The 19606-nt window shown below is 57.5% G+C and overlaps 1 protein-coding gene across 4 annotated transcripts in view; it reads right to left on the minus strand.

Annotated features, from left to right (window-relative positions):
* Window positions 1-19606, minus strand: part of Cacna1i (calcium voltage-gated channel subunit alpha1 I) — a 92831-nt gene that overhangs the window by 28559 nt on the left and 44666 nt on the right. For all 4 annotated transcript variants that reach the window (XM_004845564.3, XM_087213858.1, XM_013072517.3 and 1 more), the window contains 5 exons: window positions 13852-14011; window positions 8366-8681; window positions 7097-7189; window positions 4064-4376; window positions 1986-2407 (listed from right to left, as the gene is read on the minus strand). In XM_004845564.3, the coding sequence (XP_004845621.1) occupies window positions 1986-2407; window positions 4064-4376; window positions 7097-7189; window positions 8366-8681; window positions 13852-14011 (1304 nt within the window). The remainder of the gene's footprint in view (window positions 1-1985; window positions 2408-4063; window positions 4377-7096; window positions 7190-8365; window positions 8682-13851; window positions 14012-19606) is intronic.

The following is a 19606-nucleotide window of genomic DNA, read 5'->3' on the forward strand; positions in this document are numbered from 1 at the left end:
AAGCAAAAATACCAGCGGGCCCAGGGGCAGCCCCAGCATGGAGCTCAGCGGCACAATGGCTGCCACTTGGAGCTGCTTTAAAAAGAACATTTTAAAAATGCTTCCTCCTCCTCATTTTTTCTTTAATTAATTTTTTTGAGGCTCTAGACAGCGGATGGTAAACTCACCCAGGGCTGGTGGTAGAAGCCTCAAACAAAAGACTCACAAGCCATGACTGATTCATAAGCATCTACTACATACCAGGCTTCTTAATAAATTTATGTCACGGGCCTGTGTGCCCACTGACAGAAGGAGACACGAGCTAAGAGAGACACAGGGACTCACCTGGGGCCCACCCTGTCAGTCAACAGAACCAGGGTTGGAACCCAGACCCTGAGCAAGGGGCTTGGCCCCTCTGAGCCTTCCAAGTGTGCAGGAAAGGAGAAAATGACACCTGTTCTAGTTTAGAACTAAAATGTGCCCCCAAAGTCTCATGTGCTCAGAGGTGGGGTTTTTGGAAGGTGATTGGACCATGGATTCATCCACTGATGAGTACATAGCTGAATGTGCTACTGGGAGGTGGGGCTGGCCGGAGGAGGTCTATCACTGGGAGTGTGACCTGGGGGGTGGATTCTTGTCTCTGGCTCCTCCCTCCTCTCTCTGCTTCCCGGCTGCCATGGGTTGAGCATCTTTCCTTCACCGGGCCCTTCCGCCATGCCCCTTCTGCCTTGCAGCTAGCCACCCTGGATTGAACCCCCTGAAACTATAAGCCAAAATAAACCTCTTGACCTTGAAGCTGTGGGTGTTGGGTATTTTGTCGGTGATGGGAAAGTGACTAAGACAATGCCTGCTTGGAGAGAGGTTGTGAGGACTCGGATGCCAGGCGGTCTCAAGCTGGCACTCAGCAGGTGTTCAGTAAGTGGCAGCCTATCCCTAAGAGGAAGTGGGCACACAGTCAGGTGAGGACATCAGAGTGGGCCCTAAGACTGGGCAGGTGGGAGCCTCGGGTAGGAGCCAACTTCAGTGCCACATGGCACCTGCTGTTCAGAGGGAAGAGGCTCCGTCAGATTCTGGGTTGGAAGGCTCGCTCAGGTGGGTGGTAAGACTGAGGGGACCCTGGAGAGAGTTGGGCAGGGGACCCTGGGACTGCAGGGCACTGGGGGTGCCGCCCTGGCCGTGACCACCTGGGTGAGGGTGCGAGAAGGCACGGTGTGCTGGCAAACCAGCCTCTGACAGACACCCCTGACTTGTGTGGCCTGCCAGTCCCCGTGGTATAGCTCCTTCCTCCACGGGCCAATTCCCAGCTGCCAGCTATTGAACGGCCACTTGCAAAATTCCTGAGTGTGAGACACTTGGGTGTCTCTGGCTGGTTCCAGCACACCACTGGTGGGGACGTGGCTCTGCCCTGGTGTAGCGGGGCTCAGACACTCAAGCCAGTGCCCCAACAGCAGCTGCTCCCCCGGGACCTTCTCCAGGGGTACAGACCCCCTAGGTCTGTAATCCCTGGGAGCCCCAGGCCGGGAAGCCGGAGGCTGGGGAGGAGAGGGTCTGGGCGGCCTGTGTCTCCAGCTTCACCCACTGTGCACCTCCCTGGAGCACCCCCCACCCCACCCCGGGGGCCTTTTTAATGAAGCCGCAAAGTCTGACAAACCAGCAGCTCCAACCAAAGTGTTAGTGGCAGCCCCGGGGGCCGAATTTGAGTAAACTGAATGGAGCCTGTGCTCCGGGAGCTACTGAACGGGGAAATGAGAGCACAGCCCCTACTGGGCAGGAGGAAGGGCTTGGCAGGGAAACCAAGGGGATGTGGAAATCCAAACCCAGCCTGGGTGTTAGTCGTGCCACAGGTGGAGGTGGCCTCAGACTGGGCCCCAGGCTGGGCCACGTGAATGAGTTAACCCCAGCTCCAGCCAGAAACAGAGAGACAGACACCCAGGTAGGGTGGCCCGGCCTGGTCCCCTCCGCACCCACCACGCCACCCACCCAAGCTGGAGCCCCACGACACTGGCCTGCTCATGGTGCTCGATGCCCATGCTGACGGTGTTCACCAGGATGGCCATCATGATGCCCCGGTTGAAGTACTTGCTGTCCACGATGCCCCGAAGTTTGCCTCGTGTCTCCCGCCACACGTCCCCACACAGCCCGGCAGCCCCGTCTGGCTGTTCCTCCTCGTCCTCCTTCCCCGGGCCTGAGGACCCCCCATCTTCACTGCTCCGGGGCCCGTCCCCGTCGGCCTCCACCTCATCACCACCCGAGCCACCAGAGCCCGAGCCCTCCTGGCCGGAATCCGTGCTGCCTGGGCCTGAGGGCTGCTGCCCGGTCCCATGCTGGCAGCGCGGGCAGCTGATGGGGTCGGAGGCCAGCATGGCAGAGATGGGCTGCACCAGCGTGTGGGGCGTTGGATCCAGGGGGCTATGTCTCAGGCACAGCTCTGAAAAGCAAACAGAGGCCAGCGTTGGCAGCCACACAGGCCCAACCCATCCCCATGGGGTGACCCCATCCCCCTGGGCACAAGGCCAGCCTGAGAGCTGCAGGGAGAGAAGCCTGGTGTTTCTGGGAAGGTGGCTTTTCTGGGCTTTTCTACCCTGTGCAGAAGCAGGGCCAGGAGCGCCCACTTGCCAGGCTACAGGAAGGAGCTCATTCTCCTCACTGCCCAGAAGTCATCTGGGCTAGCCTTGGACTCCAGCTCTGTGATCTGGGAGCCATTTCAGGGGGTCAGAGAGGCCCCCACGGCTGGTTTGGATTCTTCTTTGTGTTTTTCTGTGTTTTCCCATAAATCTGTTTTGCTTGCGCAAGCAAAAAAAAAAGTAACATGAAAGGGAAAGGAAAGCCTCCGTTTCCACACTTGCATCAGACACCTTGCAACCCCAGACGAGGCTCTGGAGCCAGCATCAGGCCGAGGGTCCTCCCACAGCAGCCCCTCGAGGACAGGGCAAAGCCCTTCCCAGGACAAGGGGACAGGAGGAGACATGGAGGCCTGGGGTGGGGCAAGACCTCCCTCTGGAAGCCCCTCAAACACCCTCCTCACGGCCCCCAGGGAGGCGGCACCAGCCTTGCCCAGACCCCAGCTCGGCCACCCACATGCCACACCAGCCCACGGGCCACCTGGAGCCTCCTCCAAGGCCACACATGGATGGCTGACATCAGAGGACTCCTCTAGGAGGAGAGAGTCAGGAGAGCAGGGCATTGAGCCCACAGCTGATGGCCACGGGCTGGTGGGTCCTGAGCCCCACTCCACGGAAGGGGACAGAGCCCTGCGGAGGGGCCACTGTGTTCAAGGGCACACAGGGAACAATGCCCATGCCCACCAACTCCTTGCCACCAACTGGGAGGAAACAGGCTGGGCCAGGCCCCCTCCAAGGGCAGCTGGAGGCAGACATTCCATGTGATAAGCTTTGTCGTTTACACACTGTCCCACCTTAAATGACTCCCTTGTCTCCTTGGACCCTAATTTTCCCATCTGAAAACTGGAGATGAGGGCTGGGGGTGAGCTTCACGGTAGAGTGTTTGCCTGAGGCCCTGGGTTCTATCCCCAGTACCATACACACACACACACACACACACACACACACACACACTGAAAATTGGGGCTGATGGTACATAATCTGTCCTTCCCCAGGACGGTTTCCTGGAAAAAACGAGTTAAGGAAAGGGATAGGCAGGACAGAGCACAGGGGCAGGTGTCCCCAACATGTCACACCTCTGCAGGGCAGGCCAGGTGCCCCACGTCATCACCCAAGCATGCTGATGAGCAGAGACAGCCACAGGCCCCGGACTCGGGTGACGCATTCAGTCTTCCAAGACTGAGGACAGATCAGAGTTCACTTCTCGAAATGTGGCACCGGGGCAGAGCGGGTGTCTGTGCACATGGGGATGGGAAGGGAACTCCTCCAAGACCAGCACTGAGTGCCCGCCCCCAGGGCTGGCCAGGCACTCCAGGCAGGTGAAGGGGATGGAGAGGCAGGGAGGTGAGAGGCGCTTGAGGCGGAAATGGAGACCTGGGAGTCTGAGCCCGATGGGTGCTTCTCTAGTGCTGGGCAGGTGTTATTTGTGTCCCCAGGTGCCAGCACCCCGGTGGGCCACTTACTGCAGTGCCTGGGCTCCTTGGCGTGGGGCCCGGGCTTGGCAGGGGCCGGTGCCCCCAGGCCCAGGGCCTGGTGCCTGCTCTGCAGGACCTGGTAGAGGCCCAGGGCACGGCGCCTGGCCTTGCGCAGGATGTGGCAGACGTACTGGAAGATCTCCTCGTAGCAGTCCCCAGGCTCGGCGTAGCTGGCCACCGTGCTGGAGGACAGGTAGCGCTGCCGCTGCTCCAGCATCAACCGGTGCTCCCGCTGCTTGGTCTCCGAGAACTGGGTCGCTATGACAACGAGGCACAGGTTGATCATGAAGAAGGAGCCCACCTGTGACCAACGGGAGGAGAGGACAGGGATGGAGGGGATAGTGGGGTGGGAAAGGGACCGGCAGGGTGACACAGGGAGAGGGAGACAGAGAGAGAGAGAGTCAGGGAGACCGAGAGCCAGAGAGGGGGACAAAGACGGAGATGGGAAGACGGGGGCAGAAACAGAGGATGAGGGACAGACAGAGGAGACCCACGAACCAGAGGAAGGCGCCGAGTGGGGAGACAGGGAAGACAGGGGCAGCCGGGCCGGCAGAGGGGAAAGGACAGGGGGACACGAGAGAGCATGGGACAGACTCAGAGAGGACAGAATTGGGGGCACAGCGTTGGGGGGCAGAGACGGGGCGGAGAGAGCAGGGGGGTGGAGAAGCCCAGAGGCACAGAGGCACAGACACAGATGAGGACAGGAAAGATCCCTGAGGCCTTGCTCCCAGAGAAGGTGCAGCCCAGGTGGCCCCCTAGGCCCACGGAGGGCACTGCCAAGCCAGGTTCCCTCAGGCCCCAAGGTATGGCCTCCCTGCCCCCCCGAGACCCCAGCTCTGGGCCCCGATCAGCCCCTCCAGCGTGAGTTCTAGCCTCTGGTCAGGCCTTGGCTTGCTTCGGTCTTGGAGGGGCAGTAAGGACAAGCAGTCTGTTAGTGCTCAGGACCCTGTAGTTCGTGTCCCCAGCCTTCTCCCCATGCTGCCAGGGCACCCCAGGCAGAAGAGGCCCTCCCACCCCTCCCCAGCACCTGCTGAGTCTCTCAATGAGCTCAGCTTCCCGGTCAGAGGGGACTGGTCTCTGGCCTCCTCCAGCCACCAGCAGGAGGTGCTTGCAGGTAGCGGCCCTGGTCCCTGATTTGTCCTTCCCTCCTCTTGCTGTCAGCATAATTCAGGGAGGAGATGGAGGATGCTTCCTGGTGCAGAGGATTCTGGGGAAATATCCTGCCTCTCTGATGAGAAGATGCCCTGTACTTCCTGGAGTGCTGCCCTGAACCTTTTAGGAACATGAGGACCCCAGGGCTGGGACCCAGCCCTCCTGGAGCTTATGTGTCAGCTCCCACCCAGCCCTGCCTTGGCAGTGGCTGCCCTGGATGACCCCTGTGGCCTCTCCTTCCCCATCTGTGAAGTGGGAGCCGGGGGCAAGATGAGCCTAGGGCTTCCCTAATCAGAAGGAGCACTGGAGACTCCATTTGGGGGCTGAGGACCCCTTGCATGCTGCGTGGCTCAAGCCAGGTGCCTCACCTCTCTGGGGCTCTAGGTCTGGACAGGTGACCCTGCACAGCCAGGACCCTAGGGTATGTGGCAACATGTTTATTCAGAGCTGCTCTCTGCACCCCTCTCAGCACCAAGAAAAAGCCACCTCCCCAGCCACCTGCCAGCACTCTCTGTCCCGGGGCAGGGTCACCTGGGACTCACCCGAGCAGCAATCATAGCAGTGAAAATCTAGTAGGAAACATGTATTGAGCTCTTCCTGTGTACCAGGAATTCACAGGCTTCTGACTATCTCATCTAAACCTCCCCAGACCCTACGAGCTAGGTGCTGCCACTGTCCCTATTTCACAGAGGCCCTGGAACACCAAGGAGCCTGCCCAGGGTCACATTGTGTTAATGACTCTGGGCCCAAAGTTACCTCCACCAGGAGGAGCAGACAGAGCCTTCCACAGCCCCTCTGGAATCCCAGATTCCTCTAGCAACCCCAGGGGTGTGTGGTCCCCTGGGCAGGATTCTCCCCATGCCCTCCTCCCCCCGGTGGGTGAGGGGCACCCTGGAGCCCCTCAGCTTCCTTCTGTCACAGCACCTAAGGTTCCATATGGCCACTGTCTGCTGCCAGCCACTATTTCCTCATGCAGGGCAGGGCCCCGGCCTGCCTCCTGCTTTGTCTCAGCCCTCAGCTCCTGAGGAGTTGGGAGTAAATAGGGGGGTGTGTGGCAATTCCAAACAAAAACCTGGGCTCCCTCCTCTCATCTGGGTGTCTCCAGGCCCAAGGACAGCCCTGGGGCTAGGCCAACAGCAGGGTCATCTGGGGTCACCTGCCAACTTGTCCTGACCTCCCATTGAGGTCCCTCCAACTCAGGATGGGGCGCTGCCCGGGGGAACCAAGCATGTCCCACACCACCCACCAGCAGGCATCCAGGACCCTGTCTTGTGGCAGCAGGGAGTAGGCAGCTATTGTGCCAGGGAATCACCTCGACTTTTGGGGGACAGTGCCATGGCTGAAGCTGCAGTCAGGCATGACAGAGAGGATGCGCTTGCTCTGGGGACCCTTTGCAGGGAGGATCGGGAGGGAGGGCCTGGCCCCGCCTCCAACTCCTGCTCCCCCCACCCCACCCCGGCGGGTGGAGCCCCCATGGGGAATTTCAGGGAACTCCACCTCCTAACCACCAAGCAGCCACCTCCTCTTCCAGCCCCAGGGAAACAGGGGCAAGGCAGAGCCCTTGAGAAGCTGAACCCCGACCTGCATAAGATCACCGAAAGAATGGGTTCCCAGAGATACGAGGTGCAGGAAGGCAAGGGGGAGGAGTGGTGGGACTTCAACACCCAGAGATGAGAAATGAAGGCGGCAGAAGTGGACGCTCCCAGCAGCTGCTCTGCCGAGCCCTTTCAATCAACACGGTCCACCACATTTAAAACCAGCTCCTCTGGCTGCCTCCCGCCAGCTCTCCTGGCTCTGAGGGTCCCCTCCTGCTGTCCCCTGGTCTGCGGCCCAGAGCCGGCCCGAGAGCCCCAGCTCCCCGACACTTACTATGATAAGCAGGATAAAATAGATGAAGTTGTAGAAGGAGTGCGCATCCATCACGTAGTACATGATCTCCACCCAGCCTTCCAGAGTGATCACCTGCAGCCAGCACAGAGCACAGGGACAGCCTGAGACAAGACAGGCAGGCAGCCAGGCCTGCACCCTGCTCTGAGGCCCTAATGTGTACTAGGACACGAGATGCACACCGCCTCCATTACATCCCACGAGGGCTTGAGGGGCAGCTGCCCTCATGCCCGCCATGCAGGTGAGGAAAGTGAAGTTCAGAGAGGTGAGGGCACTCCCTCAAGGTCACACAGCAGGCAAGAGTGGAGCTAGGACCAGAACTCTGGTCTCTCTGGCTCAGAGCCCACCCTGTTTCCTGGCTACCACAACTGGGCAGGATTGGGTACAGATGCGGGACAGGGGCTCCAGCTCTGGCTCCAGCTCTGGCTCCCTCCTGGGCTGCTCACCCACCCTGAGCTTCATTTCTTCTCTAGTCCTTGGGCTCAACAAACCCCCCCTGGTGGTGCCGGGGCGCAGCTCAGAGCATGCGAGTGTGGGCCGGAAGAAGCTAAGTGACAGTCTCCTCCACCCTCTCCCCTCCTTCCCAGAGAGGGAGACAGAGCAGCCTCAGGAAAGCCAGTGCTTGGGCATCCCCAGCCCTGTCTGGTTTGCTGCAACCTCGACCAGCACCCCTGCTCTCGGGCCAGAATGGAGGCACAGAGAGGCCAAGCGATACATCCAAGGTCCTACAGCCCCAGTTCTCTCAAAATACCCAGCCGTCCTCTGCAGAGCCTGAGTGGTAGAGTCAGCACAGGGGGCCACTCAGTGAAACAGGTGCTTTGCACAGGAAAGTGAATGTGCATCTGTGCCCTGCGAGGTGAAACGTCTTTCCTCCTGACCAGACTAGTGGGGCTCCTTGGTCACTTTCCTCCCCATGGCCATCTGTGGGGCCCCACCTTGCCTTGCCTGCTCCAATGCAGCCTCCCTACTAGCACCTCTGCCTCCAGGTAACCTGGGACTCGGCAGGGAGTATGGGCTTCGGGGTCGACGCATGCAAGGATAAGACCCTGGTTTTGCCATTTGCTAGCCATGCAGTCCCTGGCCAAATGCAGTGCTTCCTCTCTCTCTGAACCTCAGACTCTGCCATCGTGCCTATCATGCCAGCAAACCAGGCTGATTTCAGTGAGGTGGAGTGGCAAACACCCAGCACAGAGCCCAGCCTGCCTGGAGGAGCTGCCCACCCCGACGCATCCCAGACCCGAGCTGCCTCACCTGGAAGATGACGATCCAGGCATACCCGATGTTGTCAAAGTTGATGGCGCCTTTATGGGGGTTGGCGCTGCCTGTGCGACACACATTGTAGTAGCGGTTCCAGTTGACACAGAGGCCACTGGCGTTGAGGTCCTGGCGCCCCGCCCCAAAGTCATAGACGTCATCCTTAGACAGGCAGCACTCTCGGCCCTGCTCCTTGAGTGGGGGGATCTCATGGCAGCCCATGATGCCATTGTCCCCTGACAGGGAGCAGATGAAGGGTATCTCGTCATCCTCCTCTGGCTGGTAATAGGGTGGCAGGGCCATATCCCCTTGTCTGTCCACAGGTGAGGAGGAGTGAAAGAGGGAAAAGGAGGGGTCACTGCCAGGAAGGCCAAGAAAAGAGAGGCCATGCCATGGCCAGACTGGCCCAACAGGCCTGGGCACATGCTGTGCCCCCTTTCCCTCCTCTGTTACACTCATGAAAACTCCCACAGGCCTAGTGTGATCCCTTTCTGGGGTGCTGTCTTCTGGAAGCATTCTCTAGGGGACCCTCGCCAGGATCCAGCAGAGCCGATTCTGAGTTCCCTGGGGCCACATTGTGCCCATGAGATTCTGTTCTTATGTCCTGGGGCAAACAGAGCCACCTCCCTGGCCCCAGCCCCGCCCATTGTGTGGTCGGCACAGAGCAGGCTCAGCAAGCAAGCCCTGGGTTGTACTGATCCAGGGCCCAAGGGTGAGAGCCTGTCTGCCCCACCACTTCCTGTGTAAGTGACCCTGGGCTGGGCACTTCCCCTCACTGGACCTGGGTTTCCTCATCTACAAAATGGAGCTGGCAATCATGGCCCTGCTCATATAGGCTTAATCCAAGATTCACTACAATCCTAATCAAGGGCCGGGGATTTAGCTCAGTGGTTTTGCTGCCTGCTGTGCAAGTGCAAGGACCCGAGTTCGATCCCTGGTACCAAAAAAAAAAAAAAAAAAAATACAACCCTAATCAAAATCCCAACAAGATTTTAGCTGTGGAACAGTTAGATAGCTCAAGGATTTAGCTGCATGGGAGACTGATTAAGGTAGATCTTTTTAAGGCAGAAAGATGAATGGAAACCAAGGCAAAATACTATACAACTACAATGATGAGAACAGTGGTCCCATTGTAACAGGACCTGAAAGGTGAATGGGGCACCACAGAGCTCAAAGACAAATCCATCTATATAGGCAAAAACAGCAATGCAATCATCCACCTCACTGAAATGGCCAACTTTTCAGGACTGATTGAACAGACTGTGGGGAAGGATGAGGAGAAACAGGCAGTCACAGTCACTGCTGGTACAGGTGTACCCTGTACAACTTTTGCAAAGGACAAACCTGCAACACCCACCAACAATCAAAACGTCACTCAACCCAAGTATGCAAGGTCACCGCTTCTATCAAAGGCACCATGGCAATCCCATGGAGAAAGGATGGACTTTTCAACAAACGTCCCTGGGACAAGTGAATACTCACTAAGTAAATAAATAAGTCCTGGACACACACCACCCCGGCCAACGACGGTCCATAGACAAAATTATTTGAGAGAGAAGAGACCCAAAAGGCAAAGAAAAAACAAGAAAGCTTCTCAAAGAAAGCAGTGGAGAATACTTTCAGGACAGGAGATTTCTGAAACCAGACACAAAATACAATGCTAAAAAAATATATATACGATCACCTGAACTTCATTCTTGTTTTCAGTTGCTTTGGGGGGTTGTCTATTTGTGGTCCTGGAAAATGAACCTAGGGCCTTCACAGTGAGGTACATTCCCAGCCCTTGCTATTTTTTATTTTGAGACTAAGTCACTAAGTTACCCAGTCTGGGCTTGAACTTGCAATCCTCCTGCTTTGGCCTCCCAGAGTCCTAGGACCACAGGCATGCAGCACCTTGTCTGGTTTAAACTTCATCTTGAAGTAGGAGTCTCTGTTCACCAAAAGACACCAACAGGGAGTAAGAAGTAGTTCCTTTACTCTCATGTCTATGAGCAAATGCACTGAGTAAATATGCTGCTTCTTATTTATCCAACTGTTGATTTGGATCATCTCTGGGTTTGGGGCCCTTATGACACAAACACTCTTGCTCATGTCGTTGGGTAAATGTAAGGCATCTTTCCTTTTGACCAAACCCAGGGGCGGCTAAGGCTCCCCCAGCCTTCCATGAGGACCATATCAAACCCCCCACCATGGTAGGAGTGTGCCTAGCTCCTATCCTTGGCAACAACTACTGCTGTCCGTATTCTGATTTTAACCTTTGTACTGGGGCATCAGGGTGCCTTACTTTGGTTTCAGTTCTATGTCCCTGAAGAGCAATGATGACAAATGCCTTTTCACATGGTTATCAGCTGCTTGGTGGCCCCTTGCGAAGCCTGTTAGGGTCTTACAGGCCATTCTGAATTAGATCTCTTTCTCGTCCTTTTCAGTTTTAGTAGTTCTTTCTTTGTTCTGGATTAGAGTCCTCTGGTGGTTACATGCATGGCAAATATTTTATTCCAACTTCAGTTTTCCTCTTTAGACTTAGTCACTCCTGAAAACCCCTGAACAGAGCTCTCAGAGTAACACGGTGCTGGAAAGGTTCCAGGCCCCCATGGGCACCTGGGCAGCAGAGTCCCCGAATCCTTGGGTGCAAGATGTGGACAGCAGGGTAGAGCTGGGACACAGGAGCCAGCATGGCTCCACCCCTGCCTGGCAGACCTGCTCTCCCACAGAGCTCTCTGCCACCCCGTTATCCCCAGGGAGTGGGCACTGAAGGCCCGCCTCAGTGGGCCAGTGACATTGCACACCCCAGCCAGGCCCCGTGACCACCTCCCAGCCTCCTCCTCCTCCCCCACAGCTCTGCCAGCCCTGTCCTGTCCCTCCCCAGGTCACCCACAGCCTCCGCTGCCTCAGCCTCTGCCCAGGCCAGCTCGGTTGGGAGCACGGGCCCTGGTGCTCCTGACGGCCTGGTTCCAAATCCCAGCTCTGCAACTCACATGCTGTGTGCCCCTGGGCAAGTGATCTACCTTCTCTGAGCCAAATGGAAAACAATGCTGATAACATGCTCCCCTCCCGGGGTGTTGTGAGGATCACTGAGTCTCCCCTGACAAGAGTAGCATCCAGCGCAAGCTGAGCACCCTATAAACACCAGCTGTCACAGCCGTCGTCACTTGGGATCGTCTTCCGGGCCCACGCTGCTGCTCCGTGTGTGTTTATGAAGCACCTCTGTGCATCAGCCCCAAGCCAGCCCTGGGACGCCCGGGATGGCTTCACTACCTGTGACCCCGATGCTGTCTCAGCTTCCAGGCTGGTGAAAGACACAGAGGTCCCCTGGGCTGCAGGAGACAACCCCCACCGCCTCACACTTGCTCCATGCTGCCTGGGGCCAAGCTCTGCTCTAAGACCCTACATATTCTAACTAGGCTTATCTCACAACAACCCTATGAGAGGGAAACGGAGGCACGGGGTCTTTCAGCCATTTGCTCCCAAGGTCACACAGCTGGCAGGGGCAGAATTTGACCCTGAAGGACAGGCCCCTTGCTCCTACCCCAAACAACCTTGCAGCCATGGGGTCTCTGGTAGAAACATGCCTCCCCTCGCCCCCCACCCCGTCCCCCCCCCCACCTGCCAGGAGATGGGCTCAGCTCAACGTCCCATCCCCGGCAATTCAGGAAGTCCCTTCTGTCCTGCCCCCACCACTGTGCTGGCCTCAGGCCTCCTCTGGGAACTTAACCCCACAGCACCCAGGCACCAGGCCCCCAACTGCTGAGCAAGGAAGCCCTTATCCCTGAGGCCCGGCACTGGGCCTGGCCCCTGGGACTGCGTGCCCGGTGGGGGCCCTGCTGTGTAGCCCAGGCGCTCCCTTCCCTTGCATGGCCTCCATCCCCATCTCCATAATGACATGGAGGATGGAGGCTCCCTGAGACCCCAGCTCCAACCTGTGAGTGTGCTGACCCCAGGAAGGACCTGCACTGCCCGGCCCTCAGACACCCACTCCCAAGTCCTGATGGGAGAGTGCACAAAGCACCGCAGGGACTTCCTGTGTCCCTCCCAAGACCTTGCCCAGGTCCCCCAGCTCTGGAGGTGCAATCTTCTCAGAGTCCAGGGGTCTGAGCCCCCAGCACACACCCTCCTGCCTCTTTGTGAGTCCTGACGATGAGCTTCTCTGCTCTGGGTCCTGGCCCAGGACTTCTGAGTTGCTGTCTAAACCTCATCACCACCCCCTCCTCTCCCCCACCTCCTTACTATGGGGTTGAAAGCCTGGGAGGACTTTGGCCTTGCTCTCCACCCAGACCTAAACTTTACCGGTCTCTTTCACAAAACATTAGTGGTGTCCCAGCCCAGGAGGGCCTGTCAGTCAAGGCCACCTGCCCTAAGAGAATGACACCCCAGCTGAGGAGCAGAGGGGTGGATCACTGGCTCATCTCAGCTTTATCTCACTTCTGAGGGCCCCTTGCTCTTTTGACATCTATTCCCACTTAGAATTCTCCTTCCTGGGTGGGTGGGCCGGCCAATGTTTCCCTGTAACTCTGTGCCCAGACCACATCACAGCATCCACCCTCTCCCTCCCCATGGCAGAGACAGAATTGGAGCCACTGCCCAAGGCCAGGGCAGGACAATAGGGGGATACATCCAAGATACGGGATCTCTAGACTGCAAGGCCAGGAAGGACCACAGTGCTGTTCCCCGGCCGCCTCGGAGTGGGAAATGCATTCATTCATACAACAATCAGCTGAGGACTCACTACCTTTCCCAGCCTGTTTCAGGCCATGGGAAGAGAGTAAGGAACAAATATCCCTGGCCTCATGGAGGACTTGCATTCTGGTGGCCCTCCAAGACCAGCCAAGCAAATTGGTCCCAAGACAGACAACAGCCAACAGCCACATCACCAGACAGACTGACAACTGAGCTGACTGCAGAGAGGGACAGGCGGGGAAGGAACTCAACAAGGTGGGGCAGCCCCATGTTTGGGGGTGTGATGGTGAAGGGGGAGGAGGAGGTCTCCAAGAGTGGCTCGGTGCAGGTAATCAGAAGGAATTGGCTACAGAATGATACAGGACAGATCCACAAAGAACAGAGGGGCTGGATGCACCTTGGACCTCCAAGCTGAGCAGTCACACCTGCTCATATCTGTCTTTGCAGGCAGACCAGGAGAAGCAGCCATGGCCCTGCCCACTCCCCACTGCCCCAGCTGGCTCAGGACTGGCCTCTTCCGAACATACATCCCCCACCCAAGCCACACGGGGCCTCACCCCCAGGCGCCCCCTCTGTGGTCTACCAAGGCATCCCACTGTCCTCCACAGCAACAGGAAGGTGGCCCAGCCCCTCCCCAACCCACTCTCCCCAACTAGACAGACCCAGAGGACCAGAAGGAGGACTCCAGAAGGGTCAGCTCTAAGCCTGGCCCTCCTCTGTCTGTTGCTCCTGCCTGGGGTGTCCTGACCCCCCCCAACCCCAAGGGAGGGGAGTCTGGGCATGAAGCAGGACCCCCAGGGTGCACTCACATGGTGAAGTTCTCCTCCAGGAAGCAGCGGTTGCGCAGCAGGCCAGCCCACAGCTGCACGCCAATGATGCCAAAGATGAAGAAGACAAAGAAGCAGAGCAGGAGGACGTTGCCCAGCATGGGCAGCGTGTCCAGGAGCAGGTTCACCAGGATCCGCATGCCTGCCGGGGGAGGAGGGTGGGGTCAGGCAGGAGCAGGGCTGGAGAGCAGGGCGGAGCAACAGGGAGAAGTGAGGGGCACATGGGCAGGGGCTCCTCCGGCTCCAGCCTGCTGTGAGCACTAGATCAGCCCTCCCCTTCTCATCTGCTCCTCTCCCAGAAAGCCAGGGAAATGGCTCTGGGCCCCATCACACTTACACTAGATCTCAGCTGAACCAGCAGGCATTTATTGGACATGCCTATGGCCATGTGGGCTTCCTCGAGTCTATGAGGCTGATAGCACCATCTCTATTTTATACCAGGAAACAGTGGAGGGTCCAAGAACTGAAATCACATGCCCATGGTCACACAGCAAAGAAGGAGTGAGGTCTGGATTTAAACCAGGTGGCCTGACATCAACCCTAGCTCTCCTTCCACCACCCATTCTTTTACCCATGCTATTCCCTCTTCCGAGCAAATCCCTATTCAACCACCATTGCCCCATGAAAGCTTTCTCTGTGAAGCCTTCTAGACCCTTTCTCACTCCATTCCAGACAGAATTCATCTCTCACTCTCCTGCTGTAGGCAATCTCAGTACCTCTGACCTAGCCTAGGCTGCCATATACAGTTATGCAGATTGTATATTGCACAACTGAAAAAGTTCTGCTTGCATCAACATCTAGCCTTCTAGCCTGAGGGTACAGTTGTCTGTTTGCCCCTCTGTCTCATCTATTGAGCTATAAGCTCCTGGTAGCAAAGTCTGTGTCTGAGTTACTTCAGTGTTCCAAGAACCCAGCAGGTCCCAGCTCAGCCAACATCCCCTGAATGACTGCTCATGAACCAATGATGCGATCAGTCATGGGAAGGGAGGAAGGCTGGGAGGGGAGGGTGAGAGAACAGTGGTCCTGTCCAGATTTCCACTTATGCCAGGGGTGGCGCTGAGGTGGTTATTAACAAGGCTAATTATTTGAGATTTGCATCATGAACTCTGTGTGGAGCGATCTTCAATCAATAATTAATGCCCATCCCCATCTTCCCTGCCCACAAAACTAGGTCAGCCTCCTCTTAGGGAGGCAGTGGGGCTCCCTGGCAGGCTGTTCCATCCCTCTGAGAGCTCCCAGGGGCTCAATGCCCTACCTTCCTCTGTCCCCCAATGGGGCACACGGAGTCCCTGCATGATCCATGCAACTGGTCCAACTGAGTGAAGCCACTAGATTGCAGGCCTTCCTGGTGCCCCTCCATTCATGCACACTCACACACGCACACTCACACACAAACACACACACACACACACGAACATACAGGTTCCTCAAAAATACCCAGTCACTGCCTGCTGTATGCCCAGCATGGTGCTCAGCACCCAGGGAATCCAGCAAAGAACAAGACCCAGTTTGTCCCATCTCCTCAAACCCATAGCCTAGCACTCAGGGGACCACAGTGCTGAGCAAAAGGACTGTGTCCTGGGACACACTGGAGGAGCTCTGAGCTGGGCCCTATAGGACAAGGTGCTTGCCAGGCAGAGAGAATGTGGGGGCCTGCGGGGTCCCTGTGGAGGGGGCGAAGGACTGTGGGCCTCAGAAGGCTGGTTGCTGTTGTTGTCAGCAGATTTCCAAACAGGCGGGGGCCTTGATCAGCTCAGAAGGGCCGACATGGGCCGGGCAGAGGCCAGAGGCAGCAGCTGGCAGCAGCTGGAGGAGAAGCTGGACCAGAAGGGCCGGGAGGAGGCACTCAGCGAAGCCCCAGCCCACTGCTCAAGGCTGCTCCCTCCACCGCCTTTGTTGCTCAATTAATTACTTTTCCCTTGTTCTCTGGGATATTAAAATTCCAAAGGGCTCTGAAAACCTGCCCAGCTGCCTTCTCCCCTTCTGCCTTCCACTGCCCAGCTGGGCCCCAGTTCCCTCCGCAGCCCTCCCAGGGGCCCCTGGAGTCCCAGGGCCAAAGCCATGCATAATTAGCTAATTAGGGACTTAGAAGGAGCTCAGAGCCTCGGTGCCAGGAAAAGGGGCTGCAGGATTAGGGAGGCAGGGAGGAGCCCGAGGGACCCTGGCTAAACCTTCTGTTATGTCCTCAGTGGGTGGTTACATTCTGCCCTCATTCCCCGATGCCATCCGTGAGCTGAGGGAGGCTGGGCAGGGAGAGGAGAAATAGAGGCAAAGAACAGAGGTGGGAGACACAGGGAGGCAGACACACAGCAGGTAAAACAGAGAGGAGAGAGGAGCGACAGGGAGAGGCGTGGATGCAGGGGTGGATGGGTGCGTGTCCACGTGCATGGAGTAGAGAGACAGAGACAGAGAGAGCGAGGCAGAGACAGAGCAAACTCCCTTCCCATCACCCTCTGCATCTCCAGCCTCCCTCCACCTTCCCCAGCCAAGCCCTCCTCCTCCAGGCAGCCTCCCTGTCTCCTTCTGCAGTCCCCTCCCCACTCAGCCAGATGACCCCAAAAGTGTGGCTGAGGATCCGCTCCCAGCCATGAAGGGGAAGACGATACAGAACAGATCTGGGTCCCAGTCCAGGCTGGGTGACTTAGAGGCAAAACTTGCCCTCTCTAGGCCCCCAGTGGCATCATCTACAGAGGGGAACAGTAGGCTGGGCATGGTGGCGCCCAGCTGTAATGCCAGCATTCTGGGAGGCTGAGGCAGGAGGATTCTGAGGTCAGGCACTCACTGGCAGGGAAATCCTCACCCCCCGATCCTGTCCCCCACTCCACACCCCTGTCTGTCCCCTGCCTGTCTCTTCACTGACATTGAGATCTGGGGGTGTGACCAAGGCCGATGAAGGATGACAAATGAGGGTGCTGCTCCTGCTCTCTGCCCTAAGGTTGGGGACTCAGCCCGACCTCTGCTCCAAGGACAAACCAGGACAGCAGGTAGGCAGGGGAGGCCCGTCAGTGGCCATAGAGGGAGGTGATAGGAGGAGGGGTGCCCCTCAGACAGCCCTCTCCCCTCAAGGTTCGGGGTGCTCTACAGACAGAGCTCTCGGCCCCGATTAGCTAGGCTATTCTGCCCAGCCCGCTCCAGTAGAAAGCACCAGACACATGCCAGCCTGTGCCAGGGGCACAGCCCGTGGTGAAGAAGTAGGGTGCCGGGCTGTGGCCTGGCCCCCAGGCTTCCTTGCTCTCTGGTCTGGCCAGCATGGCGGAAGGCGCTGAGCAACCAGGAGAAGCCGTCTGCTGCTCCTGCCACTGCCGATGCCAACTAATCAGGGGCACAGTGGGTGCCAGGGAGGCCGGGCCAAGCAGCAGACGGCTAGGCTGCAGAGGCCCCAGCTGCCGGCCCGTGTCCCACGCCTGCGGCTACTGACCCAGGTGTCTGCCTGCAGGAGGGGCTGAGGCTCAGTCTCCCCTCTGAGCCCTGCTGGCCCCAGCCAGCCCGGTGGCTCTGGTGAAAGAGTCCATCAACCCCGCCCCCCCGAGTCTCAGCCCTTGCCACTGGGTACACCACACAGCTCTTCCGAAGCCCCAGCTGCTCTTCCTCTCCTGTCCCCAAGTTACCTGGCCAGATGTTCTCCATCCACCCACCTCCAGCCCATCTCCTGCTCCTTTCCCCAGGAGATGCCAAGGACAAAGTTGTTCCTTGCAGCCACCAACCCCTAAGGAAAAACACCCCATCCAGGGGAAACCCAGAGACCCCCTCAGCTCATGGCACAGTTCTTTCTCCCAGACCCAATCCAGGATAAAGCTCCCCACAGTCCTCCTGAGCAGGAATCCTAGTCCCAGGGCCCACCCAGAGGTGGGTGGTAGCTAAGCTCGGCTGAATTCAGGGCCTGAACTTGGGGTGTGGCAGTTAGAGGCAATGTGGGTGGGGTCTGGGCCTCCACAGTGACCGCCCGGGTTTCTAACCAGAGGAAAGCACACCTTGCACGAGATCAGGAAAGCCAGCTGCAGTGGCACATGTTTATAAACCCAGCATTTTGGGAGGCTGACGCAGGAGGATCACAAGTTCAGGCCTAGCCTAGGCCACTTGGTGACTTAACAAGATTGTCTCAAAATAAAAAATAAAAGGTTGTGGGGCTGGGGATGTAGCTCAGTGGTTCCGCTGCCTGCCTCGCAAGGGCAAGGTCCCAAGTTCAATCCCCAGTACCAAAAAAAAAAGGGAAAAAAAAATAAAATAAAAGCTGGGACTGTAGCTCAGTGTGAAGATCTTACATTTGATCCCCAGTACTGCCAAAAAAAAAAACAACAACAGAAGGGGCCTCCTGTCGCAAGAGCTTACTCCCTCCCTCCCTCCCTCCGCAGCCTCCTCCATCAGAGCTGGGCCAGGATAGAGACTGCAAGGGTGGCCCAGAAGGACTAATTTTACAAGATTCCTTAAAGAGCACCCTGATGTCCAGGTTCCTACCCATCCTAGACAGAGTTGAGAACCATGCATCTAACTCAGTCCCTCTCCTGTACTGTGCAAGGAGGGAAACTGAGGTCCAGGCCCCACAGCAGGCTTATGGCAGAGCTGGACCAGAACTTGCATCCCTTGACCTCCAGATGCATCTTCCTGGCTGATTGTGTTGGGGCTTTGCAGCCTATGCTGGTTGGTTGGTTGGTTGGTTGGTTGGTTGGTTGGCTGGTTCTATGGTACTGGGGATTGAACCCAGGGTCTCTGCACTGAGCTACATTCCCAGCCCATTTTTGAAATTTTAAAAGTGTCTCACCAAGTTGCCCAGGCCAGGCTTAAACTTACAATCCTCCTGCCTCAACCTTCCAGAGTGCTGTGATCACAGTCATGATCTACCATGCCCGGACCTCTGCAGAATTCTAAATGGCAAGCTCCATCCACTCCCCCCAGTTTTGTAATTAACAGCCCCCGGCCTGACTTCGCCTGGTACCCATTCTCTAGCTTGCCATCTAGTGGCAAAAATGAGAGCTGCGGGCTACTGTCTAATGAATCCCAGGGCAGACACAACCCTAAAGATGGCAGAACTAGAGAAGTTTCTGGGAAACCCTTGTTTAGAAAGAGAAGAGACCCCTCCAGGAAGCGCTTCTAGCATCCTACACCCCCGCCCAAGTCATTCATTCCCTGGTGCACCCAAGAGCAAAGTGGAATCTGGACAAATCTCTAACAGCCTCTGGCTCCTGGTGATTAAAGTGATCTCGAACAGGAATTTATCTAAGGTCCCTTCAGGTGAACACCCAGTGGAGCTCTGGAGGTTAGCACTCCAGCCTCTCCCCGGGGACACTGTGCTGTGTGAGGTGGGGCTGCTGGGAAGGAATCAGAGTCTCCCAGGGGGGCCATTTGCAGGGAGGAAGCCCTGAGGACAGGCGGCTCCTCTCTGGCTTTCTGGGCGCAAAGCTTCTGTAATTGGAGCCTCCAGGAGCAGGGCTGCTGGGCTTGTGGCTGATCCTGCCCTTCTCCAGGGAGCGGCAGGCGGGTGCTGGGGACAGGGAGTGACCTCCGCAGTTAGCAGCCGCTTAATGAGCTCCACACACAGCCCGGGGTGGGGTGGGGGGCACAGAGGGAAGGAGAGGCACAGCTCTGACACTCCCATGAGTGCACCGCAGTGACAAGTACACATGACACGCGCACACACCCTCACATGCACACATGTTCTCCCACAGACACACGCAGGTCCTCACCCCCACACGCAGGAACACAGACTCCACCCAGCCAGCGTGCGACCTGCAGCCTGTCT

This window comes from Heterocephalus glaber, unplaced genomic scaffold (assembly GCF_053883595.1).
Source record: "Heterocephalus glaber isolate CG9 unplaced genomic scaffold, H.glaber_assembly_v1.0 deba00001444, whole genome shotgun sequence".
Taxonomy (NCBI): domain Eukaryota; kingdom Metazoa; phylum Chordata; class Mammalia; order Rodentia; family Bathyergidae; genus Heterocephalus; species Heterocephalus glaber.